Source organism: Leopardus geoffroyi, chromosome B2 (assembly GCF_018350155.1).
Source record: "Leopardus geoffroyi isolate Oge1 chromosome B2, O.geoffroyi_Oge1_pat1.0, whole genome shotgun sequence".
NCBI lineage: Eukaryota > Metazoa > Chordata > Mammalia > Carnivora > Felidae > Leopardus > Leopardus geoffroyi.
In genome coordinates this window covers 130,256,275-130,283,770 of record NC_059332.1, presented here as the reverse complement: position 1 = coordinate 130,283,770, position 27,496 = coordinate 130,256,275, and the positions used below count along the sequence as shown (strand labels likewise).

Sequence of the window (27,496 nt, the reverse complement as noted above, 5' to 3'; positions counted from 1 at the left end):
AATGATTTCTATTTTCCTAAAGCCTTTGGACTGGTCAGAGGGCAGGGGAGAATGCTATGTAAATGGGCCAGAATTCATATTTAAAGTTGCAGTCTACTCATTTTAAAGTGTCCTTACTGTTTAAAGACGTGTTTGTATTTCTCTTGTATCTTTTGATTTCACTACCATACTTGAGACCCTTTGTAGCAAGACAGTAACATGCACACAAGCAGACCACAGAGACTATTAATGCCAGAGAAAGAGGAATAAATCAGAGTCCAAAGACATCTTTGAAAGGCCACAATGCTGCAATGCTTTCCTATACATGGTATTTTAATTCTGGTCCCTGAACAGTATTTTAATTTTCTGTTGAGAGCGTATGTTTATTTAAATAAGAGAGAAAGGCAATAGCCAAAGAAATGAATTATAGCCCACGGATCTCCTATTACACTTGGCCAAGAAACCAAATTGACAAAGAAAATATGGGCTGCACCAATCATTTTAGTTTAGATGTGCTCCACAGAGAACATGCCTACAAACATTTACCACCTCATTCATATGGAGTTAGGATAAAAAAAAAAAAAAAAAAAGAGGTAAAGAGTAACTCCAAAGGAAAGAAACACATGTAGTAAAAATTCTAACCAACCTAAAAGTTTTCTTTCCCACAGCGACAACACTCAAGCATGATACATGAGGTCAAACGACATCCATCCCTTGGGTTGTGTTTTTTTGTTGTTGTTGTCTTTGTTTACTCAGAAAGCTCACGTGACCAGCACATAAATATATACATTGAACAAGACACAAACATCTGACCTGATCAGAAGAACTAGATCACCCTGGAAGTAAACCCCAGTGAGAAACGTGCATGATCACATCCATAGTGAAGTTATACATCTGCCTTTCTTCTTGACACTGTACTGAAACGAAAACCCCTTCATTTACAGTCCCCACAAAGTACACATGTCCTATTCATGCCCTTATCAGTTCTGAACTATATGTTTTAAAGAGTAAAATACTGGAACACCTGGGTGGCTCAGTCAGTGAAGCCTCTGACTCCTGATTTCAGCTCAGGGCACGATCCCACAGTTCATGGGTTCAAGGCCCGCATCAGGCTCTACTTGGGATTCTCTCTCTCTGCCTCTCCCCCATTCACACACTCGTGCTTGCCCTCTCTCTCTCTCTCAAAATAAATAAATAAACTTTTAAAAAAAAGGTAAAGTGTCTTTTTAGCCAGGACAGGAAATCAAAACACCATGGGATGAGCTCTGTCACTATTCAACAGTACAGAGGAAACTTTCTATGACCGTAAAGAGTCAACACATAATAAGCTACTTTGAAAACACAAAGAGGCAAACTGGTGCACATTTGTCACAACACATTTACGGACCCTTTTGAGTGCTTTTTCCAAAGAGGCCAATAAATGGCAAATTGCCACATTCTGAAGAGAAGGATGAAGCAGACAGGGTTGTCTCCACTATTTGGAATCTAGACAGATGTGGCATCAGGAAGCACAAACCATGGTGCTCCCATCACCAGCCAGGCCCTGTCTTCAGCAGCTCTGATTACCTAACAAGTGACTAAGAGACCCTTGTCTTCGCTGCCGTCCCCTTTTCAAAACCTCGCAGGCTGGGAGTCATGCAAGACTTACCTGCTACCTGCTTGCAGGCCTGGCGAGCTTCTGGCAAGTCAAGTCTGCACTTTTTCCACCGAAACGTGGTGGCCACCGGGCCGCTCATCACCTACAGTTGCTTAAATGACGAGGAAAAAGATGCAGAGGAAGTGGACAACAAAAGCAGCCTGCGAACTGCACACTGGGATGTCCTGTTTTGGGGTGGCTTTTATTTTTCCCATGAGAGGATCTGACTAAACCTAACCCAGCCTCCTCTAAATACCAGACAGGAAGTTACATGTAGCAGTAAGTGAAAACTCCTTAGGTCATTTTTTATTATTGTTGTTGTTGTTGTGTTTTGCTTTTTGGGGTTTTTTTTAATTGTCACAACTTGGAGTCTTTGGATGGTTCTAATGTACTACAAAGAGATTATAACTTTGCTTCCTGTTTTGACAGTGTTGGCTGGTAAGGGACATCTCCACCCACCTCCCTACCCACTATATATATAAATAGAGGTATTTGCCCTGGTGTACAACTGGGCTGAAGAGTTTGGTTACATATTAACCATACTTCAAAGAATAAATGGGACTTGTTATTTTACTTTAATAGGCATATATACCTTGGAGAAATGAAATTCAAAAGGATACCTTCTTAATTCCTTACACATTACTATGACAGAAAAAAAAAAAAAGCAGCTTACCCACACAGAATTATAAAATAAGAAGTAAAACTTTCGACTCATACTTTCCGGCCTATTCTATCTTGTGTATGTGCTCTCTTGCCGTGCACATGTTATCCACACACATACGACAAGCAAGGAAAAGCATTACCCATGGTACCTCACTCTGGTTTTTTTCCTATTCTTTTTGTCTCTCCTGCTTTGCAACAGAAACTTTATACTTAAAAGCAAGATTTTCATATCTCATAGAATATGTACCCTTATCAGGATACACACGGATTTAAATTAAAAGCCATCTCGGGGCGCCTGGGTGCAGTCGGTTAAGCGTCCGACTTCAGCCAGGTCACGATCTCGCGGTCCATGAGTTCGAGCCCCGCGTCGGGCTCTGGGCTGATGGCTCAGAGCCTGGAGCCTGTTTCCGATTCTGTGTCTCCCTCTCTCTCTGCCCCTCCCCCGTTCATGCTCTGTCTCTCTCTGTCCCAAAAATAAATAAACGTTGAAAAAAACAAAAAAATATTTAAAAAAAATAAAAAAATTAAAAAAAATAAATTAAAAGCCATCTCTTTTCCTGCTACTGACTGAAATATGATAAAGAGAAACTTGGCAGGACTTGCCCAATCTCTGTGTGTTTCCTAGATTACAGGCGTGACTCTGGCAAAATACTCTCTAATACAATCTTCAAATCTGTAAAATGGGAGTAGTGGCCCCACCTATTTCCTCGAATTGTTGTGAGGAGACAGCAAAAAGCACAGTGGTACAGATTATGTCACATAGTCAAGCCCAATTCTTTTCTGTAAGAGGTTTATTGACATGTAATTCACACAGTATGTAATGAACCCATTTAAAGTGTAGACTTCAAGGATTATTAGTATATTCACAGAATTATGCATCCATAACCACAATCAATTTCAGGACACTTTCATCACCCCAAAAGCACTCTCTCTCCGTTTTCTGCCCTGCCCACCAGCCCTAGGCAACCATGAATACCTACTTTCAGGTCTCTACAGGTTTGCCCTTCCCAGGCATTTCATATGAAGAAAACCTTGGAACATGTGGTCCTTTGTGACAAGCTTCTTTGACTTAGTATAATGTTTTCAAACTCAGTACTTCACTTCTGAATAATGACTGAATAATATTCCATTGCATAAATACCCCACATTCTATTTATTCACTCATCAGCTGATGGACATCTGAGTTATTTTAATCTTTGGCTGATATGAACAATATTGCTATGACGATTCAGGAACAAGTTTTCACGCTGACATACGTTTTCACCTCCCTATATGACTGCTGGGTTATATAGTAACTCTGTGGCTAACCTTTGGAAGAGTGCCAGACAGTTTTCCAAAGTGGCTGCACCATTTACGTTCCCATTACCAGGGTATGAAGTTTCCAATTTATCCACATGTCCACCAACATGTATTATCATCTGTCTTTTTAATTACAGCTGTCCTAGTGCATACGAACATATCTCCCTGTGATTTAATATGCATTTCCCAGGTGGTCAGCAAAGCCTAACTTTATCAGTAGCCCAAAAATGTCTCCGTTCTTGTAGACAGGGCTCAATACTCAAAATACAGAACAACCAGTAAGGCATGGGGACCACTTAGTCAAAATGGATAGTGGCTACAGAGATGAAACAAGATCTTAAAGGTGTGTAGCTGTAACAGTGACTATTTTCCAAAAGGTATGAAAACATTCCAAAAAAATTTAACTGGTAGAGCTATACAGGTTCATGCCAGCTAAATAACTACTACTTTCGAATTAGATCTCCAATAAGAGGCTACTAAAGTGGTTGGCTCTTCCTTCTCTACTAAAGGGCTGCAGAAGAAAACTTAAAAGGAGATGAAATTCTCGATGTAAATATGATATTTCCATCATTTACAAATCATTTCTCTCCTTCTGTCTTTCTGTATGTGTCGTCTTCTTGAACACAAAGTGGTTCAACTAAAGCAGCCTTTTGAATAGCCACAATTATTTACAGGAAGAGATTTTAGACCAGATGTGATTTAAGATTGAGACTGCCCCAAATTTTGAAGGTAGCCAAGAGGGAGAAGTCAAGAAATAGACACTAGCAATATTTCCCCCTCCCCTCCTAAAAATGTGATATTGGCTGAAAAGATATGTGCGTCCCCACGTTTATCACATTATTTACAATAGCCAAATATGGATGCAATCTAAGGGGATCTTGATAAATGAAGGGATAAAGAAGTTGTAATATACGTGTGTGTGTGTGTGTGTGTGTGTGTGTGTGTGTGTGTGTGTATAAAATATTCATCATAAAAAAGAATGAAATCTTGCCATTCACAACAATAGAGATGTACCTAGAGGGCATTATGCTAAGTGAAATAAATCAGACAGAGAAAGATAAATCCCATATGATTTCATTTATATGTGGAGTCTAAAACACAAAACAAACTGGAACAGATTCATAAATACAGAGAACAAACTTGTGATTGCCAGATGGTAGGGGGTGGGGTGATGGGCAAAATAGGTGAAGGGGATTAAGAGGTACAAATTCTGGTTTATATAAAATAAACAAGTCACAGGAATGAAAAGTTCAGCACAGGGAATATGTAATAGTGTAATAACTTTGTATGGTTGCTGATGGTAACTACTTACCATAGTGAGCACCGTGCAAAGTACACAATTGTGGAATCACTATGTTGTACACCTGAAACTAATGTAACACTGTGTGTCAACTGAACTTCGAGTAAACAAGAAATGTGATATGGGGAGGACTGTAATTATTCTAATTCAAAGGGATTATCTAATCTAATGCTATCTAACTCAGAGGAATTATAGTTTTCTTCAGACTATGGTATTTGAACAAATTCATGTTACAACGATGTTAATTATCTCTTTACTAAAACATCCTATTTTAGGATTTTCATCTTAATCCCTAAAAAAAAGAAAAAAGAAAAAGAAACAGAATAAAACCTACATAAAACATGACAAAGAAAATACAAAAATGCCATAAGCTTTAAAAAATAACAACTTTTTTCTTTATTTTCCAATATAAGGCCTCAAGCCTGGCAACAATAATTAATAATATGATTCATCCCTCTTCTAAGAAATTTTCCATGTCCCAAGGCTGCACTATGTAATCCATTGTTTTAGTTATTTCTTGGCATACAGCTAACTATGAAACTGACCTCTGAACTTTCCTATGTCAAATAGAACTTTCCATTGTGGGAAATTTCTAAAACATTCATATTAAGCTAAGTGGAAATGTCATCAAAGCTCAGGAGCAAATATGGTCTGTATCAACCAATACAATTTCTAAAGTATATTCTATGCAAGGAAAAGCAAACCATTGATCAAACACAAGTGAAAAGCCTTTATCAGAATTTCAGTAAATACTCGATGGTGAGGAAAATCAGAAGCAGCAATCAGCTTATCAAAGTTATCTGAAAGTTCTTCTAAAAAGATCTAATGGGAGGGCACTTTTTAAAACTGTTCTGTAATGTCAGAACCCACTCCATCCACAGACCCCTTCTGCTAGATTACACGGTGACCTCATTTCTAGTTCTTGTGAAATCAATAGACCATTTATGCCGCAAGTATCTGTCTAGGGTATGCACTTTCTTATTCAATCTGGTGTTGACAGCAGTAATCAAATTTTGTACATACCACTAGGTCTATTATAGCTCAGCAGCAACTGGCTGCCAGCCTAGGTCTACTCTCACCAAAAGGGAAAGAAAGGATTGGACTGGAGAGAGAAACACAGAACATATCAGCTGAAACCACGGGGACTGGTGTCGAAGCCAGAGAGTGAAGCACAGGCAGTGGAGACTCACCCAGCCGCTTCAAAACGGTCAGGCCCAGGTGAGCCCACCCTGGCTGTCAAAGGCACACGTTTTTTTTCACCCTTTCTGTTATCTGCAAACCCTCTTGGCTTTGAACATCTCATTATAATGGTCCGTCCTAACTAACGAACCTACATCTAACCCTGCAGAGCTGCAGAGAAAAGCTAGAAACAAACCACACCCTCCACCCAATACCAGGAAGGCCAAATGCAAGGGAACACTGGAGTTACGGCACTTCCGGGGAACTCTCTAGACACTACTGGCTTCATTTCGTAACTCTTCTACATGTACTTAGGCCAGAATCAAACATTTTTCTCAGATCAAAGAAATGCTAGGTTAAGGCCGCCTGGGTGTCTCAATCGGTTAAGTGTCTGACTCTTGGTTTAGGCTCAGGTCAAGATCTCATGGTTTCATGGGTTCGAGCCCCATGTCGGTCTCTGCACTAATGGTGCAAAGCCTGCTTGGGATTCTCTTCCTCCTCTCTCTCTCTGCCCCTCCCCTGCTCGCTCGCGCTCTCTCTCTCTCTCTCTCTCCCTCTCTCAAAATAAATAAATAACCATTTTTTTTTTTCCAACGTTTATTTATTTTTGGGACAGAGAGAGACAAAGCATGAACGGGGGAGGGGCAGAGAGAGAGGGAGACACAGAATCGGAAACAGGCTCCAGGCTCTGAGCCATCAGCCCAGAGCCCGACGCGGGGCTCGAACTCGCAGACCGCGAGATCGTGACCTGGCTGAAGTCGGACGCTTAACCGACTGCGCCACCCAGGCGCCCCTAAATAACCATTTTTTAATGCTAAGTTAATCTTCTTAGGCTAAAAACAAGATCAGTTTTAAAAATAATTGGGGAGGGAAGAGACCTGACTTTGAAATTTTACTGGACTTGCTGTCTTAGACTTTAAATCTGCAAGAAAACCACACTCTAGCTAATAGAAATTTTCTTCTTAACAGCAGCATGGATGGTGCCATTTCCTGGCATGACAAGTAACTTTTTTTCATATTTTAAAATTTGAAATAAATTCAGATTTACCAAAAAAGGTATAAAAAGAGTCACACAGAGTTCTCTTACTCCCCTCACTTAGCTTCCCCAAACGTTGTCACCATATTACATAACCAGACTATGACTATCAAAACCAGATAATTAGCATGGATGCAATACTACACTTTATAACTACCCTACAGAACATATCCAAATGTCCCCACTTGTCCTCTTTTTCTGATTTGTGGTTCAATCCAAGATCCTGCACGCAAGCAACACTTCAAAAATCCAGGATGTGTCCTTTTCAATAAATCATGCACTATCTAACGAACATTTCTGATCCCTCCAAAGTTCTGTTTCTTTTCATGCTAATGAGGAGGTGTCATCATTAACCACAGAGTCTTCCAGGCTAGGAATGTTCTTTTCCTCCACAATTCTCCTCATATTTCAGCTGTCAGTCTTATCAACCTTACCGTATAAACACAAGTCAAAATGACCTTCACAATCCCTTGTCCAAAAACCTTGAAACCAGATGTTTTGCCGAATCAGAACTTTTCCCATTTGAGCAAAGTTAATAGAGCACATAGGACATATACTACATTAAAACAAAATAAAACAACAACAAAAACAAACAAACAAAAAGCCAGCAAGATTCAGGGCAATTTCCCCTAATCAAACACATTAATAGTTCAGCAACAAATGTGTGTGTATCATGAATGGTAGGTGGGATAGGTAAAGCTTTTAAAAGCATCTTATTAGCAGTTCAAGTCAGATTTCACCACCAAATGAGTTCAAGGTCAAGCTCAGATTTACTGTCAAATGAATTACAAAGAAGGTACCTTTGGGTTTTCAGAGTTCTTTTGAACTACTACAACTGCAGAGGAGGGGCTATGGAACTACCTATGAAATCCAGTGGCCTCATTCTTCTCCCACCCACCTCAACTACATCCTCCTTCACTCACCTGGTAGAGCCACCTGTAATGTCACCTCTGCCTCCAGGCTCTCTTCACTCCAATTCACATTCCCACAAATTCCCCGCAGTGACCTTTCTCAAATACCTACAACTCCCTAACCTCATAATCCTTAAAGATTTCCCATGCCAAAAACAGGGGGAGTTTGAAGTCTACTCATCTTCATGAGGTTAACAAAGGTCTCCACCATCAGAGCCAACTCCCAACCGTGCTGATCATCTACACAGCATTACAAAAAAGGTATAGTCTCTGTCCCTTAAGATTCTCACAATCTCATTCAAGCCCTTTCATATTTTCATCAGAGTAATTATTGTTTAGAATACAACGTCTCTGATAATCAAAGAGCATATCTGGATATTTTAACTCATTTTTTCTCTAGCTAGGAAATTCTACCTTAGCTCTTGATCACATTAAATATTACTAACAAAATCCCACATCTTGACATGAAAAGGATTTTTCACATGATTTTAAATAATATATCTAAAAATACGACACTACTGTTGGTATGGTTAAAACAATTACAAAGAGAAAGAGCCAGAAAAACTTTTCTAAAAACAAGCAAAACCAAAAAAGTAACATCAAGGATGGTATTTAATGGGCTGAGTGATTTCTCATGAGATTGTTTTTCCAAAGCACAAAGATATAAATAAAATCTGAAATCATGCCTTTGTTTCCATATTAGAATATTAATGGAATAGAATGACATTATAATCAACAAAATTACATTAGAGTGAGTTAAACCAAAATCCCCACCATCAAAGACTTTAGAATTTATCCCCAATCACGCAGAGGCTGATCTCAGATGCAGACTTTAAGATGATGCCAGGAAAGGATGAAAGAAATCCTATTTTAAGTATTATTAGTTTCATTGTCTAGTGTGCAAACAGTCAAAGATACCTACTTGGAATGATGAATTAAAAGAAAAATTCCTAGAAGTTGTATTTCAGAATTAAATGACAAACTTTCTTACAATTATCTCAGGAATGCTGAATAGAAGTAGTGAGATTAAGAGGTAAAGAACAAATACCACCAAATCCCTTAAAATGGGTGTTGTAGGGACAGGGGGTAGGTGCACACATCCACTCCCTACACCCAGACAGAGGAGGGATTCCCTCCAGGATGGCACTCCTCTCACAATAGTGTGTGTATGTGCATGTGTGTGTGTGTGTGTGTGTGTGTGTACACGCGTAGCAAGGTTTCTCACCAGGCGTGTTACTTCCAACCAAAATGGCGACTGCCTGGAATCAACTGAGGTGAGGCCTCCAGTAGCCGGCAGCAATCTGTGTTCGAACAGGCCAATACTCCATGGCTGCCAAGTGACGCCAAGGCTTCGTAGAAGCCAGGCTCCAGGCTGCCAGGACAGCAGAAGGAACCCTGGAGTACTGGCTGCTTAAGGCAGGGATCGCTGGGATGGCGACTCCAGCAGCAAACAATCCACTCTCGCAGAAGAAAGGAAGGTCATTGCCAGGGTTCTCCAGGGACCAGGAACAGTTATTTAATAAGAAGAAGGAAACAACACAAATGCTTTGAAAGGAAAGAAGAACTTCAAAATATTTTAAAAAAGGAAGAAATGGGGGGGGGAGGAAGAAAATGGAAGTGACTTTTCCGAATTTTTTGCATTCCTGTTTTTATACATCGGGTGAAAAAGAAATGTTGCCATTTCTCATTTAGCTTTGTTTTTCCATCCCCTATAGCAGTGACTGGCACGTGACAAGGACTTAATAAAAGAACATTTGCTGAAAGAAGTGAGACGAGCTGATGTAGAAGACATCAGGGCAGATGTTAACAGTGAGGGCGCCTGGCTGGCTCAGCCAGAAGAGCATGCGACTCTTGAGCTTGAGGTCATGAGTTCAAGCCCCACGTTGGGTGTAGAGATTACTTAAATAAATAAAACTCAAAAAAAAAAAAAAAAACCACACAAGAACAAAGTTAACAGTGAACCAGGACAGTGAGAGGAACCCAGGTCAGCTCTCACATCAGAGAGCACAGTGCATGTGGCAGGCCCACCTGATGCAGAAAGGAGGTGGCAAGGTCTATGGCAGGACAGGGGTGAAATGAAAAACTGCAGCTCTGGAGCACACCCCAAAACTGCAGAAAGGGACTCCCCAGGGGACTAGAGAGTTGTGGCCAGGTGAGAAGGACAGAAATATAAAGTGGAAGCAAGAGAACTGCCAACATGCTGGGCTGTGGAGCAAAGGTCAGCAAGTGACTTTTCTTGAAGTACACCTGCTGGCATTTTGAGGAAAACCTCTCCAGTGTCTATCTAGATGGTTCTAGAACCATCATGCTTCGTGAGAAGGTGTGATGAAGAGAAGCATGGGGAGTATTCTTTATTGTTAGTGGTAAAAACATTTAGTGGAAAAAGTGGCCTGAGTCCCATGCATAGCACACACTAACCTATGCATCCAGATGTGTGGCTCGTAACACTTTGCCCCTCGGTCACTTGCAGTGATGATCTCAATCCAGTGTCTTCTGTTTGGAGCTCTTATGCAAATCTGAGGATGTTGGCCACTCAGAAGACATGGGTATTAACATGTGTGAGTCATCTGTATATTCTGCCTACAGCTGACACCACACAAAGATAGTCCTGTCTAATTATGGGCACACCCACCCAAACTCCCATGGGTCATACCTCTCAACTTGTAGATGAGGCGTAATCATCTACTTCTGACAACTTAGGGCAAAGAGTGGGGAGAACATGAAGGAAGGGTCTACGTAATAACTAGGCAGAACCAATGCCAAGGAACTGACCCGGAGTATTTTCAATCAGCTCCAGGATTTCTGAGATTATAGTTTCCAAGAGGTAGCCAGATGAGGAACAGTAAAAGCAAGTACTGGTTATCACTCAAAAATTTATGAGCCATGGGACTGAACAACAAAGTCCCAGGGCCCAAGGCCAGTCAGCTAACTGACTGGTTTACTGAGCACCTACTCTGCTCCATGCAGTGCACTGAGAACCAGTTCCCAGGCAGCACCAAGTGCCAAGGAAGGGAGTGCTGTGGTACCTGCTATCACTGCGGGAATTGGGCTGAAGTGCCGAGACAGGCTGGAGCCTGTAAAAAGGGAAAGGAGAGGGCAGAGGCTGAGCAAACAAGGTGGGAGTGAATGCTACAGAGGGCAAGAAATGCACAAGCAGCCTATTGTTAAAGTACTCTAAGAAGTCACAAAGAACAGGGAGGAAGATAGGAGGGTGAAACTTGGAAACAATTCCAGAAGGTACAAAAGAGAAAACAGTGATTCAGAAATAAGGCAAAAACAAAGTCAGGCCCTCTTATTCCAGGGAAGTCCCTGGTGGTGAACAGGCCATGCCCAACTTTGCAGGCTGGAATCATTTATGTACCATTCCACACAAAGCTCCACTTTCCAAAAAATGATTCCTCTTGGGGAATGTCCATGAGTACATCTGTCTATCTACAAAAGGATAAATAAAGCACATATAACAAACTTGGTGTTAAATTGGAAATGTTCGGGTTGCCTGGGTGGCTCAGTTGGTTGAACTTCTGACTCTTGATCTCAGCTCAGGTTATGATCTCAGGGTTGGTGGGATCAAGCCGCACATCAGGCTCTGTACTGACAGTGTGGAGCCTGCTTGGGATTCTCTCTCTCCCTCTCTCTCTGCCCCTCCCCTCTCAGTTGCATGCACATGAGCTCTCTCTCAAAATAAATAAACTTAAAAAAAAATATGTTAGGCGTGCCTGGGTAGCTCAGTCAGTTAAGCATCCAACTTCAGCTCACGTCATGTTCTCACAGCTCCTGAGTTCGAGCCCTGCATCAGGTTCTGCTGACAGCTCGAGCCTGGAGACTGCTTCGGATTCTGTGTCTCCCACTCTCTCTCCCCCATTTGTGTTCTGTCTCTCTCTCTCTCTCAAGAATAAACATTAAAAAAAAATTTAATATAGTAAATTGGAAATGTTGGACTAAAATATCTTCCTGGAGGTTACCAATTCAGTAGAGTGCAGGAGGCCCCAGTGTCCCCACTGGTACATTAGTACACAACCTGCTCAATAAAACACACCAGCTTTAGGGACCTCTGAACTTCAAAGTTTCTTCACACTTATTTTCATTAATGCCTACAAAATTCCTACAAGTTCAGCTATATCAATATCTCAACTCTCCTTTGAAAGATAAAGTAACTGAATTCCAGGACACCAAGTGAAACACCAATCTGCTTTGAACTTTCTTAGCCTCTGCACCAGCTCCCAACCCTTTTCCTTCCATCAATCGCGAACCTTCTAAAGCAGCTCGCAGACATCTAAGGGCAGGGCCTGAACCAACATGGAGCCCTGAGATTTCCAAGTTAGTTTTATGAAAGTAAATGATACTATATAATACCTCTTCTCTTCCTCAGAGTCATAGCCAAAAATCATATGAAACCAAGAGGAAATGGATGTTCCTCAACAGCAGTCAGGTTCCAAGTATCAGGTAGCTGCTGCAGCTGCCGAAAGCCTGTGCTTCCCCACCCTAGTCCCAAACTCTGGCACAAACACTAGCCTCAGAATCTTGCAGCCGCTCACATGTGAGTCTTCCAGCAACAGAAGGAAAAAAGGACCCAACACTTCTGCTCTCAAGGGCATTAAAATCACGCCCTGAAGGAAGGAGGTCGGTGAGCTACTAACCTGACCCCCCCCACACACACACACCGGAAAGAGGGGGGAGGAAAAGGAAATGAAAGCAAGTGACTCTAAGTTCTGGATTTCATATGCAAGAATAGCCAGCAACAGGTGCAGCGTTCCGGTGAAATTAAGACTCTCAAAACGCCATTTGCTTCTGCAGCACAAAGAGCCCAAACACAGAAACCCAACATTAGCAATGATGTCACAAGTGCAAAATCATCATCATTTTCTCACCACTAGCAATTTTGTAAAAAAAAAAATTACCACAGAGACCACAAAATATGTCTCTGCTGACACACAACTTCTTTCACATAGTCCTCTCCCCAGTTTACTCCAAATTAATTTAAACACTGGTCATACGAAAACATTTTTTTCGTGCCTAGTGACTAGTACAGTACCTGGTATACATAGTAGGTGGGCAATATATATTTACCAAACGAAGGAATGAAACCAACAAGCAGGTATACAAAAACTCGTTTTTATAAAGCACGATAACCAAAATATTACCTTCAGAGTAGCATACAAGTATGTTTTTCCCATTTCCTCAAACATAGAACAAAAGGTCGGAATCAGGAGCCCAAAGCAAGAGATATCACTAATGAACAAGTCAGGAGATGCCAACCATCCATCTCCCCGCTGAAGCCTTAGAAGGCCTGTCGGCCACCCCCCCGCATTGACAGGCCTACACACGGGGGATTCTCATTGGGAGGAGAGCAATGCTGCCTTTAGATATTCCTCTCTTTCAACATGCCATTTCACAGAGCATTTCCACTTGCCATTACTATAAAATACACAAAATAAATTTTGTTGTGTAATCTTTTCAACAAGATAAAAATAATCCGCGGGTAATAGGTTTTGGAAAATGTGCCAAATGGGATGTGTGTAAGAAAAATAGGAGTGTGGAGGTGCCTGGGTGGCTCAGTCGGTTAAGCATCGAACTTCGGCTCAGGTCATGATCTTGTGGCTCATGAGTTCAAGCCCCACCTCAGGCTCTGTGCTGACAACTCAGAGACACTGTCTCTCTCAAAAATAAATAAAACATTTAAAAAAATTTTTTAAAGAAAAAGAAAACTAGGAGTGTGGATATGATGTAGTAGAGATGAAACCACTTTGTGAATTATAAAAAATGATAAAAGGAGTAGAGGAAAACGGCATGAAATTGAGCCCATAGATGGAGATTATCTGTTGCATGGATACTGTGTTAAATAAAAAGAACATTATCAGTGTGAAAACATCACTGATTTATAGGAGATAAAGGGCTTAAATAATGGTATTAATTACAAAAATAAAGTCTCAGAGCACAGACAAGAATAAATCATCAAAATTATGAGATGTCTGAGAACTGAGAAGTACAAATAAAAATAGAGTGTAATAAATAATTTTATAAAATTACCATAATGAGTCCATTTAATGCACTCTTCGTTCAATTTTCTTTAATTTCTCTTTTATTTATAACTTAAGAAATCTGAGTAGAATTCCTCTCATCCCTAAATATTCAACTTAAAGAATGCTTAGATTTTTCAAGTCTCCCTCCAAGCTCCAAAATAACTACTTTCTTTTACCTTTTAAAGGTCTTGAATAAACTTCTTAACTAAGATCCTAAATGCCTCATTAAGAATTACTTCGAATTCAAGGAATAAACTGGAATAGCAAGTATATTAAGAGTGCTTTGTTTTTTAAGTGACATCTTTTCATTCATTCATTCATTCATTCATTCATTCATACATTTGCAGGGATCTAGCATCTATACAGGCCAGGCGCTATACAAGGCATTACAGACACAGTGGTGAACAAGAAAATCGTAGTCCTCTCCTTTGCAGAGATCACAGCCCAGGGGACCTATCAACAACAAAGTAAATAAAGCAATTGGCATTGGGACCAGGTGGTAGGAGATAACAGGATGAAATCTACTTCAGACGGGTAGTCAGGACAGGCATCTTGGAAGAGATGCAATTGAATCCAAAGCCCAATCCCAGAAAGAGCAGAAGGAGCTAACCAAGAGCCAGGGCGCAGGTATTGTTGGCAGAGGAAGAAGCCTGTAAAGAGGCTGTACCCAGGGCTGCAAGCTGGCCAGCGACGGGGCCATGGGCAGTGAGAGAAGAGGCGCATTATAAATATGGAAATGGTATCTCACCCCATGATTCACCCGACATGCCTTTGCCATTACACATACTTTCTCTTGGCCTGGAGTCTTTCTCTTCCACACTCCCCTCTGCCACCTCACTAGTTCCTCCTCCAGAAAACATTCCCTGACCCTCCAAGGGAGAGCAAAGACTCCAGGAGTTGATTCATCCTCACCTGTGGCCCCACAGCACCTAGTATGTGACATTATTATACCTCTTACCACACTATGCTGAATCGCTGTGTTCAAGGACCCGTAAGCAGGGATCTTGCCTTATTTGTCTTTGTTTCCCAGTGGTCTATATGGAACTTGGCACCAGCAGGTATAAAATTAAGTGAGTGAATGACCAAACCAAAAGAGGAATGGACATAATTTATGCCGCCGACACGAATTTGTTACCCATATTGGAGGCTGGGAGGAGCACCATGGATGCAGTTCACTAACCCATTTATAGTGTGTGGGGCAAGATGATTTCTATCCCCCCATGACTGTCACACAGCAAACACTTCCAGGCAAACCTTCATGCATCACAGGGAAGCAATGGAATAATTTGCGCAGAGTATCATGAGACACTGGCACAAGCATGCTTTAAGTGCCAGGCCCCGCATGAGGCTGTGAGGCTGGCAGTGGCATTCTCCATGAAGATCCACAATGTCAGTGAGCAGAGCAAATCCCATTTCCGAAATGCTGTTAATGACGGACATAATAAGATTCTTTACGTATAACTAACTTCTTTCATAATATGAAGAGAAAAAAAAACTTTTTTAATTCTAAGGCCACCCAGAGGACAAAATAATTTAGAATCTGTTGCTCAGGAATTTTCGCACTAATTCTTGGCTCACTGAGTCACGCCTGGGCTTCCTATCCACAACTGGTGGACGAAAATTTAAGCAACCGTAACATTCTAAGCAAGCCCTTCATTACCTGCCTGTGACCCTTTGTCGTCTCCGTGTGTAGAATCAGATGTCAGTTCCATTTCTCATTGGCTCAGCATGTCCCTCAAAGGTGGTTAAGATTCATAAACCGACCATGCACGTTTTCTGAAGTCACAAAAATATATGTATCCTGCCGCCACTGGAGAGTGTGCTTTGATGGAGTCAAATTGGAAAGCAGGGCCAAACAGTATGGGAACTGTGGGGAGAGGAGTCCCTCCCCAACTGCCCAGACCAGAATGGTTGCATTCCTGCCGCTGGGCACAGCCCAATCCTGGTCTACTCCATCTGGGCCTCCGCCAGGCCTCGGAGCCTGTGGCCTTAAAATCCACAGGTATGACAGACAGCACTTATCTGCCCAGGAACAGCAAGGTAAGGTACGCATTTCCACAAACACCACTGTTCAAATTGTTCAGAATGCAGAGGAGCTAAGCCCTTCCTCAAGTCTCTGTAGGTTTTCCTTAAATTTGTGCCAAACAAAAATCTGGGTGAGGGAAAATGTTTAGGAATGACGCAATAAAAAATGTTAAGTGCCTAGCTCTCAAAGGAGAGCTTTTCTCATAATTGTACAATTTTTCAACCTATATATTCCCAACTAATCTCTAAAGCTTTCAGAGATTTAACCATTAATAATAAACCAAATAATAGATGCCATGAAGCCCAAAGGTAAAACTATGCTCTTCAACCAGGATTAAAAATACTAGTGAACGAAACACGAAGTGCAGTTTGCCAACCTCAAGGTGCAGCCTCATTCGTTCATTCATTCCCAGTCACTGTCCTCATTCCCAGTCTGTCCTCGTCCCGGTTTTCTATGGGCCGAGCCCTGCCCTACTTAGAGCCTACACACAGGATCTGCCTTCAGCCAACATCAGAGCATCAACTTAAGCATGGCTTCCATCATCACTAGCACCCATTTCAGGCCCCTCCTGATATCCTATCACAGCACTTCAAGACATTTATCCCCTAGCAAATAAACTATTTGTCCATTCTATAGTTTGATATCTGTTTCTTCTATGAGTCTACACATTCCAGAAGCTGGACACCAGAACTGTTGTGGTCATCAGTTTTGATGACCACACCCAGCACAGTGTCCATCGTATGGAATACTCAACCAAGAGTTATTTCCATTTCCAGTTGTTGTCTGTAAAACTACCCTTCATGGCGCACTTGCTGTCACTGCCAAAGCTCGAAGGATATAAATGTTCATCTTACACCATCAGCTCCATCAGGGGTTATTTCATTGCAAGGGGTCCATGAACGTGGACAGGAGAAAAATGAGCTTTTTCTCGAACCTCTAACAAAAATTCGCATCCCCTTCTATTACAAAGGTAGATCCTAAAACACACGATTGGTAGTACTTTTGGCTGCAGCACCAACAGAAACCACAGCCATTTTCACATCACATTACAGCGGAAAAATCATTTGGCTCATCATCCCCTCGCAAGTTACTGGACCACATGCTGGATAATGACATAGAATGTATTCATAAAAAACAAATATTACTCTGTCATAGGCTTTTTAGTCTCTTGTAACTGAATTTCAATATAATTAGTTTTCCCTTCTAATGACATGTACTCTATTTTATGCATTTAAAAACATGCATCTGTGGGGGCGCCTGGGTAGCTCAGTCGGTTAAGCCACTGACTTCGGCTCAGGTCATGATCTCACGGTTTGAGGGTTCAAGCCCTGCGTTGGGCTCTGTGCTAACAGCTCAAAGCCTGGAGCCTGTTTCCTATTCTATGTCTCCCTCTCTCTCTGCCCTGCCCGCCACCACCCTCCCACCCCACCAACAGCTTGCAGTCTGCCTCTCTCTCAAAAGTAAATAAACATTGGGGCGCCTGGGTGGCGCAGTCGGTTAAGCGTCCGACTTCAGCCAGGTCACGATCTCGCGGTCCGTGAGTTCGAGCCCCGCGTCGGGCTCTGGGCTGATGGCTCAGAGCCTGGAGCCTGTTTCTGATTCTGTGTCTCCCTCTCTCTCTGCCCCTCCCCCGTTCATGCTCTGTCTCTCTCTGTCCCAAAAAAAATAAATAAATGTTGAAAAAAAAAAATTAAAAGTAAATAAACATTAAAAAAAAAAAAAATGTTAACATGTGTCTGGATTCACCACACTGCCAAAGGGGTCTATGGGTCAAAAGAAAAAGCAGGAGGTGATAAGAATAAAAAATAAAAACCCTAGTCTACATCATTATCATGAGACATAAGTATCTGATGAACCAAAAAATACTTCTGCTCTGTTTTTAATGAATTGAACATATTTTTACTCACTGGGGGAAAAAAATAAAGCATTTCTGAAAGAAAGACAATTCAAAATTAATAGAATTATTAAAGAAGTCATTTTTATAATAAATAAAAATATTCATTTCATTAGTTTCAATACAAAACAACTATAAAAAAAAAGAAATTCTTGGGGCACCTGGGTGGCTCAGTCAGTTGGGCATCTGATTCTGATTTCAGCTCAGGTCATCGGCTCGTGGGATTGAGCCCCACATCAGGGTCTGCACTGACAACACGAAGCCTGCTTGGGATTCCCTCTCTCCTCCTCTCTCTGACCCTCCCCTGCTCATGCTTGTGCTCTCTCAAAAATTAATAAACTTAAAAAAAAATTCTCAAGGGAAATTTACAAGTTTAATAGTTAATAGTTCAACTCTTAGATATCCTTGACAGACTCTCTTTTTTGAGATGTAATTAACATATAACATTTTATTAGTTTTAGATGTACTACATAATGATCTACGTGTGTATGGCAAATGATGACCACAATAAGTTAACATCCATCACCACATATAGTTATTTTTTTTGTCATTAGAACTTTTAAGATCTATTCTCTTAGTATATTAATACCTCTTAGTAACTTTCAAATATGCAATACAGTATAGCTAACTGTAGTCACCATATTGTATGTTAAATCCTCAGGCTTTATTTATCTTACAGTTGAAAGTTTGTACCTTTTAACCACCTCCACCCATTCTGCCCACCCCGCCCCCTGCTTCTGGCAACACCAAACTGTTCTCTGTATCTATGAGTTTGGGTTGGTTGGTTTTAATTCCACATATAAGTGAGATCACACAGCATTTGATCTTTGGTATCTTTGACTCATTCCACTTAACATAATGCCTTCAAGGTTCATATTCACTGTTGCAAGTTTTTGCAGGATTTCCTTCTTTTTTGTGGCTAAATAACATTCCTGTGTGTGTGTGTGTGTGTGTGTGTGTGTGTATACATCACATCCTCTTTATCTATTCATCTGTAGATGGAAACTTAAATTGTTCCCATGTCTTTAATGATATTGAACAGTTTTCTGGGATATTCTATGTTTATGTTTTTATTCATTTTTTGAGAGAGACAGACTGTGAGTGAGGCAGAGAAAGAGGGGGAGACACAGAATCCAAAGTAGGCTCCAGGCTCTGAGCTGTCAGCACAGAGCCTGAAGATGTGGGGCTCAAACCCACAAACCACGAGATCATGACCTGAGCCAAAGTTGGATGCTTAACTGACTGAGCCACCCAGGCGACCGAGATATTCTTGATAATGATGAAACTCCTCTAACTTGTTTCCAAAAAGACACATCTTTGAATCAATGAGCCCCTAGGATTTGCAAAATGAGGATAGGAGCCAGACAGGGTTACAAAATCTATTCCACTCCTTTCTACCATAGTTACAACCTACCAGCTGGAAATTAGCCCCATTTTACTTCTGCAACAGCTCTGTGCACACCCACCAGGAAGAGTAACAGAGTAACCGTTCACACCTGCTGGGAGTTGCTTTAATCAGCCAACCATTAATACCCACAAAGCCAATTTTAAAAAGTAGCTCTGGGGAGAAAGGAGAAGCCAAGCCTGGATGGAATTAAAAGGCCAGTGAACAACATCCAGGGGCTGGGTCAGCAGAAAAAGTTCAGAGAAGGTATAAATATCAACTTTTGCGAACCTCAGTGGCAGCCAGCAGGACCCAGCTGCGTTATGAGAATTGCTCTGGAAGACTAAATACCACAGCCTTTCACACAATTCAGACAGTTTTTGGCCAGTTCAGTTCAGCACCTCCAGTTACATTCAGTAACTTTCTCACTCTCTCCCACCAAAAGGAAAATAACAGGAAAGAAATGGTCCCCACACCCCTGCTCTCTTCTTCCTCCTCCCATTTCCCCTCTCCCTCACCCTCTCCCTATTTACACTGACACTTAGGACTTGAAGCCCAAGCTCTGCCTGCTTTAATCCACAGGCAGGAGTCACGTCTCTTTCAGAATATTAGCAAAACCCGCTAAACCTCACACAGTAAATATAAACCTAAAATTTCTAGAAGTTCACATACCCCATCATTCTCACCAGGACATTTCCTGGAAATCTGTGAACACATTCCTTGTCAGGTACACATCCACTAGAAAACCATCAACAACCAAATGAGGTCTGAAGGAAAATGAACGAGAAGTTTCCTTAAGGTAGCCCAGAGCAGCAGGGGAATACCAAGTTTGGGATGGCTGTTTAATCTGGGGAAAGTCATTTCCTCCCTCCCTGACTGAGTTTCCTCAATTACCAGGCAATAGAAGTGGAGGAGATGGTCCTTAAGACATCTTCCAGCTCAAAAGTTCTGTGAAGGTCCATGTTGCCACAAGAGCCACACACACACACACACACACACACACACACACACACACACAGTCAGGAAATGCTGGAAAGAGTCCATTTCAGCTTGAAGGTCTTCCTCTTGGCGCTCACTCAAAAATTTTAGTTCCTTGCGTTTGTATTTCATTACAACCACAATGTGTGAAACGTCTCACAGAAACCATTCCCATAACACTAGCAATACAGAGAGTGTGTGGCTAAAGTGAGTCAAAGCTTGTCTCAAAATAATCAGGACATTTACAATCCACATGCACAGTAAGTGGTTTCTAAAGAAACTGGCACTGGGACAAGACAACTACTGAAAAAATTTAGGGGACCATATTATTCACGGAGGCTTCTGTGACTGCCAAAAGAGTAATCTTGTGCAGATTAACTGTCAATAAAATTTTTCAACAAAATGATTTCCAAAGTAAATATCTCAGTACATGTTTCTCCGTTTGTATCAAAGTAATAAATACACAGTGTTTGTTTGTGTGTTTGTTTTTAATCAAATAGGACTATAAGAAAATGCAGTAGTCCTGCCTCAGTCCTTCTTTCAAGGAAGGGGCTACCCACCGTCTCTTTGTCCTGACATTCAGTCATTTCTAAATAGTACACTTGTACTGCTACTTTCTGAGTGTAAGTCAGACATTATTTCCAAAATTTCTGCTACAGCCATTAAGGCCTTACCTCTGTTATATCCACTCTTCCAGTCTCTATCCATTTTTTTTTTATTTCTGATATCATAATTTCCAGGATTCCTTTCTTATAGCATTCCTTATATGCCTTTTTTATACCATCCTGCTCTTATTGCAAAGAGGCAATGATTCTCCCATCTCTCTGAGGATATTTATTATATCATTTTCTCCCTTTCCCCTAACTTTCTTTTTAGTTAGTTGGATTTGGCGTTAGCAATGGAAGCTTCCCTCAAACGTCAGACTCCCGGCAGCCCCTCACATTTCAAAATGAGGCAGTCAAATGCCCAAGCTCTACGTGCTTGGATGTGACCTGCCGACTGGTAGACTCATGGGAGGTCATCAAATTCCAGGCTGTAACTATGCTATCCTCCCAATAAAAGCATCCTCTGATCTGGGGCTGGTATAGCTTCAGGAATTCTGGGGTTTCCCAGTCTTGAGGTCCCTTCATCTTCTTGGTGTCAACCCAGAACCTCACCCTTCTCTTCTCTGGGACAGATCTCTAGAGTTCAATTTCTCTAGAGAATATATAAATCCATATTCTGCTGTGCGGGTTAAGGAAGAAGAGGAGAGATCTGAGAAGGAGAGCACACGGTTTACAGATCTCAACCGAACTCCCGGATTTTAACCCCAGACATCTCCCACGTTCCCCGGACCCAACCTCAGGCGGTAATAGTGACTCTACATCAGGGGCCTTACCAAGTGTGGGGCGTGCAGTAAGAAGCCTCCCACCACCACCCTCTGGCCTGGACCCCTCAGTAGTTACCACTCTGCCATCATCTGCCAACATGTGATGCCTGGCCCATCCAAAGCCACTTCGTCTCCACCTCCTTTTGGCCACATTACTTTTCTTTCTTTCTTTTGTTCTTTGGCTGTAATTATAGTGTCGTTATGGCTGCAAGCAGCGATAAACGTATATCCACTCTTCTACTTTTAACTACAAGTTCTGCTGTCTTCAACTTATTCTTAGGAAGAGTCCTAAAATGGTCTCATTACCATACGCCGGGCACTGGCTTCACATGGCGGTAGTGTGCAGACAAGCCTTGCTTCTCACAGTCCCGAATTCCAAAAGACAATCTTGCCGAATATTTAACTGTCAGTTAAGTATTCTTTTCGTGATTAGGTCTTATTTGGAATGTGAATTTAAGATTTACAATATGATACACAGTCATTTCATACATAGCAAACTTTTATAGTTACAGCATCAGATTACGTGTCTTGCCTTTATTTTTAAATGTGAAATTGTACTGTATATTCAGTAATTCAATCCAGCCAAATTACGGCTGCTATTTGGGGACCGCAATTCACTTCACAGACTGAAAATTAAAAATTGCATTAAAATTTTATTACAAATTCAAATAGGGGCGCCTGGGTGGCTTAGTTGGTTAAGTATCTGATTCTTGATATCAACTCAGATCATGACCTCAGAGTCATAAGATCAAGACCCTTGTTGGGCTACAGGCTAAGTGTGGAGCTCATGGGCATGTGCGTTCGGGGGAGGGGCAGAGGACAGAGAATCTTAAGCAGGCTCCACAGTTAGCCTGGAGCCCAACCGTATCAAGCATATTAATACTGAAAGACAAGGGGCACCTGGGTGGCTCAGTCAGTTAAGCGCCAGATTTCAGCTCAGGTCATGATCTCACAGTTCGTGGGTTCGAGCCCCGCATCAGGCTCTGTGCTGACAGCTCAGAGCCTGGAAACTGCTTCAGATTCTGTGTCTCCCTCTCTCGGCCCCTCCCCCCACTCGCACTCTGTCTCTCTCTCTCTCAAAAATAAATAAACATTTTAAAAAAATAAAAAATAATAATAATAAAGACAAAATACACAGTACAGACAGCCCTATAACCCAAATGCTCAGTACCTTGTGAGCAATTAAGAGGCCTACCTGTAAGTTTTAAAAACACAGAAATACTTCCCATCTGGGCTGAAAGGGAACAGGCATGTGTAATAGTAACATTATGAAATACAGAAATAATTTATCAAGACCTTCTTTTGAACCAGAAAAAAAATCACAATTGGATGCCAATATTTCCCCACAAAATCCAGTGAAACTGACTATGGGGACCTAAGGAGGGTGGAAACGTCTCAGATGAAGAAAAATAAGTTGTGCCAGCAAATTCATAAAATTGCCAACTTTTGCCCAAATTACTTGGTTTAGAAGCTCACATATAGCCTGTTCGATTAAGTCACTGCAAGTCACAAAAGCCCATTAAAAATATTTTATCCACATTTTGACATATCTTTCATGTATCACAAAAAGATAAGTGATAGAAAGCAAGAAATGCAATAATGTGTTTTTTCCTTTATTTTTTTTTAAATCTTTGTGTTTCTGAGATAGTTGAAGTAAAAAAATCAAAGGTACTATTAAATGACTTTAAAGCCAAGTAAAGATTAATGTTGTGCTCCATGGATTCTGATCTAGGAATATTCAACATTCCCTAACATTCAAAACAGAGCATCTGAAAAATGTATTGCCTTGCTCTTTTCCATCAGATCATTAATTTGAGCAAAAGGATTGTTCTGCTCTTATTCAAATGGTAATAATTCTTTCAATGATAATAATCAATTAGTCTTGATAAGAGGAATAGAGATGAATGATGTTAAAATATTTACAAACAATATTTATAGCATTTAATTCACAATTTACCTAGTGGGCATGACAATTTAATGGCCTAGGGAAGGAAGTATAATCAATTCAATCACCAAATTTAAGAATTACCAAGTTTCTTCATAATTACAAATGTCTTTTTTTTTAAGTGTATTTATTTATTTTGAGAGAGAAGGAGAAAGAGAGAGAGAGGAGAGAGAGAGAAAGAGAGAGAGAGAGAGATGCACATGAGCAGGGGAGGGACAGAGAGAGAGGCACAAAGAAAGAGAACCCCAAGCAGGCTCAGCGCTGCCAGTGTGGGGGTCCAAAGTGGGGCTCGAACCCAGGAACCATAAGATCATGACCTAAGCCAAAATCAAGAGTCAGACACTTTACTGAGTCACCCTAGCACCCTAACTACAAATGTCATTATTACTTAAATGGGGGAATCAGACCCTGAACCCCCAGGCAGACCAAAATAGTGCCACTCTCTATATTTAAACAGAAGTGTATTTTCTAAAAATGTCAAAATCAAATCTGCCCTGCACATTTTCCTATCACTTAAGTCTAAAGTGTTCTAGTCATTAATCTTTGATACATGTACCCAGTCCCTACATGTTGAACATTGTTCAATGGCAGTGACATGAAATGGTCCACAAAATCTTTTTTACTTTTTCTTCAACACTCTGCCCACCAAAATATCAGTCTCACTTAACAGGCCCCTGGGGGGGAAACATTTCTAAGTCAGTTTCTTTAATTTCCAATACCTAGTAAGAAAAGATAGAGGCCCTAGGAGGCAAGTCACAATGGTGAGTTAGGTGATGGAAATAAATTCCAGGCCCACAGAGTCAACTGCAGGGCCACTGTGAAAAGCCACTCACAAACTTTTGGGCATCGGCTCATAAAGGTGCCCAGACAAGAGGTGGTAAATCCAATGGACACACTCAATGGGCGTTCACTAACATAGGACACACCGTAGAGAGTCACAAAGACCGTTTGCCACACAAATACCCAGACAACGAAAGTCTTTACTGAACGAACAGAAACAACAAAATCCCAAACAAAGTCGCATACATGCTAAGCAATAAACAACCAGTTTCCATTTTTTTAATGTACAGTTTTTTACATTTTCTTGTAACAAAATAACTTTGGACAGATTGGCTATAATTATTATTTGCTTGGAATTAAAGACTAAGCACTGAGAAGCGCTACAGGATGGTGATGAAGAGTGTGGCACCCACTTTTAATTTCTAGCCCTGGTGCTCACCACCTGCGCTGAGCCAGGTAAGTTAGGTAGGCACTCTGTGCCTTGGTTTCCTGGTAAAATGGGGATAATGATAGAAATGCCACATTCATAGGGTTGTCGTGAGAATGAAATGAATTCATGCGTGTACATCTCTATGTATATACACATATATGTGTATACAAACACATACGAATACACGGGGTCAGGGGAAGGTGTGTGGTGTGTGTAGAAATAATATTAAAAGTTAATAACGATGGGCGTAGTAAGCATGCAAAAACAACTTAAGCTATACTTCTTATTCCTGCAACACTACTTATACACCAAATTACTTCATGTAGTGTTTCAGGTTCGAGTTAAGCAAACACTAAACGTGCAAATGTGTTTACAATGATGTGTTAGAGATTACTTAAACTTATCAGCTGATTCCAAACATCTGTGCCCATATGGCCACTGATGAACGATAAGCTTATCTGAGTGATTGAGTGATTTCAACCAGTACCTTCCCCCACCACACTCCCACTGGCAGGAAGAGGCCATAAGAGAACCTGGTACATAAAGCACAAGGAGAATCTCTGAGCTGGGAAAGTACTTAACAGATCTGCACATAGCTGACTCAAGTGAATATTCCCAGTATTAAATGAGGCTTATGTGAATCTGTCATCAGCCTGAATTCTAATATTTCACTGCATGACTGAAAGGAAGGGGTGGAAAACAGAGAGTGGCACTAAATTATCTCATTACTGTTTTTACACTAATTTGTTTTTTGGGTTTTTTTAACATTTATTTAGTTTTTGAGAGAGAGAGGGAGAGACAGCACATGAGCAGGGGAGGGGCAGAGAGAGAGGGAGACACAGAACTAGAAGCAGGCTCCAGGCTCTGAGCTGTCAGCACAGAGCCCAACGTGGGGCTCAAACTCACCAGTGTAGCCATGACATCATGACCTGAGCCAAAGTCAGCTGTTTAACCGACTGAGCCACCCAGGCACCCCTACACTAATTTGTTTTGATTAATGTTTTCACCTCTATAAGCCTCCCTTTGAGAAACTGTCTTTTGCTCCAGAATGCCACGCCTGTCTCAATCTTATTCTTCCTCAATCTCCTGCTAACCCCCTGACTCCCGACCTGATGAAATCCAGCCAGAATCAGGCATGTGCCAACCAATTCAGAGACTGGAAACATGATCGACGTCCATTCAGACAGACCTAGTAACTTGGGCCAAGAGATGTAGTGGTTATCTCCCTCAACAGTCTGCAGAAAGTCAAGAGCAAATGATGCAAGAGGCAATAGAGGACAAGAAGGAAGGCGGGAAATAGTAATAATGACAAGGACAGAAGAGCCTCTAACAGTACTAGCCAAACACTGTTAACTCACTGCATCTTCATAGCAACTCTACAGATCCACTCAAATGTAACAGAGCCATCAAGTTGCTTCTTAGTCCCCAAAGTTCACTTTTTTAAGTTTTTATTTATTTATTTTGAGAGAGAGAGAGAGAGAGCGAGCACATGCATACACATAAATGGAGAATGGGCAGAGAGAGAGAGAAAGAGAATCCCAAGCAGGCTCCGTGCGATTAACACAGAGCCCAACACAGGGCTCAGACCCATGAACCATGACATCATGTCCTAGACAAAATCAAGAGTTGGACACAACTGACTGAGCCGCCCAGGCACCGGAGTTTACATTTTCAAAAATTTACTTTAAAAGTTCGGGTCCAAAAACTGAAAAATAGATACAATGTCTCAAATAAATCTTATGGTATATAAAATCTTATGGTAAATGGTAAATAAAATATAGGAAAACCTACCAGACTCCTTTACTGAAGAAAGGACAAAGACAAAAAAAGAAGCACAGGGATATTAGTAAACTAAATTACTCTTGGGGAACAATAATCTAAATCCCTAATCCATGCAAATGTCTCAAAAGTAAGTAATTTAAAGCATTTTAGCAACCTATCCATAAGTGTCAAGATCTCTGGCAAAAGAGAACATGCAACTATAGAAACACTGCACTGCACTCAAACACACCCCAAAACAGCACTGCCCAGGGAAAGGCCTGATCACCAGATCACGATATTTAAAGGAGTGAAATGCATATGGCTGAATTCAGAAAAATATGAAAGATTAATTTTTAAAAGCATAATTAAAGGGGCGCCTGGGTGGCTCAGTAGGTTAAGTGTACGACTTCGGCTCAGGTCATGATCTCAGAGTCCGTGGGTTTGAGCCCCATGTCAGTCTCTGTGCCGATAGCTGGGAGCCTGGAGCCTACTTCGGATTCTGTGTCTCCCTCTATCTCTGCCTCTCCCCCACTCACGCCCTGTCTCTGTCCCTCAAAAATAAATACACATTTTAAAAAAAATGTTTAAGCCTAATTAAATATTATAAACATTTACTTTAATTCAAACAAATTTTAAACAAATTTGTTTTTCTATTTTTTCAGTAGACATTGCAAAGGAATTAGATGAAGCTATCTTTATGCCCATCTCTAAGCAAACACAAAAGGAGTTAAGAAAGAAGGAATACAGGGGCGCCTGGGTGGCGCAGTCGGTTGGGCGTCCGACTTCAGCCAGGTCACGATCTCGCGGTCCGTGGGTTCGAGCCCCGCGTCGGGCTCTGGGCTGATGGCTCAGAGCCTGGAGCCTGTTTCCGATTCTGTGTCTCCCTCTCTCTCTGCCCCTCCCCCG

The 27,496-nt window shown here is 41.3% G+C and overlaps 1 protein-coding gene across 8 annotated transcripts in view; it reads right to left on the bottom strand.

Annotated features, from left to right (window-relative positions):
- Positions 1–27,496, bottom strand: part of UTRN (utrophin) — a 519,130-nt gene that overhangs the window by 459,690 nt on the left and 31,944 nt on the right. Inside the window, exon 1 of one of the 8 annotated variants that reach the window (XM_045499922.1) lies at positions 15,684–15,947. The exons of 4 other annotated variants lie outside the window; for them this stretch is intronic. In XM_045499922.1, coding sequence (XP_045355878.1) covers positions 15,684–15,735 — 52 coding nt within the window. In that variant the 5' untranslated portion in view covers positions 15,736–15,947. Of the gene's footprint in view, positions 1–1,627; positions 1,796–15,683; positions 15,948–27,496 lie in introns of those variants that run through there. 3 more of the 8 variants (XM_045499923.1, XM_045499917.1, XM_045499920.1) reach the window with 3 other exon arrangements.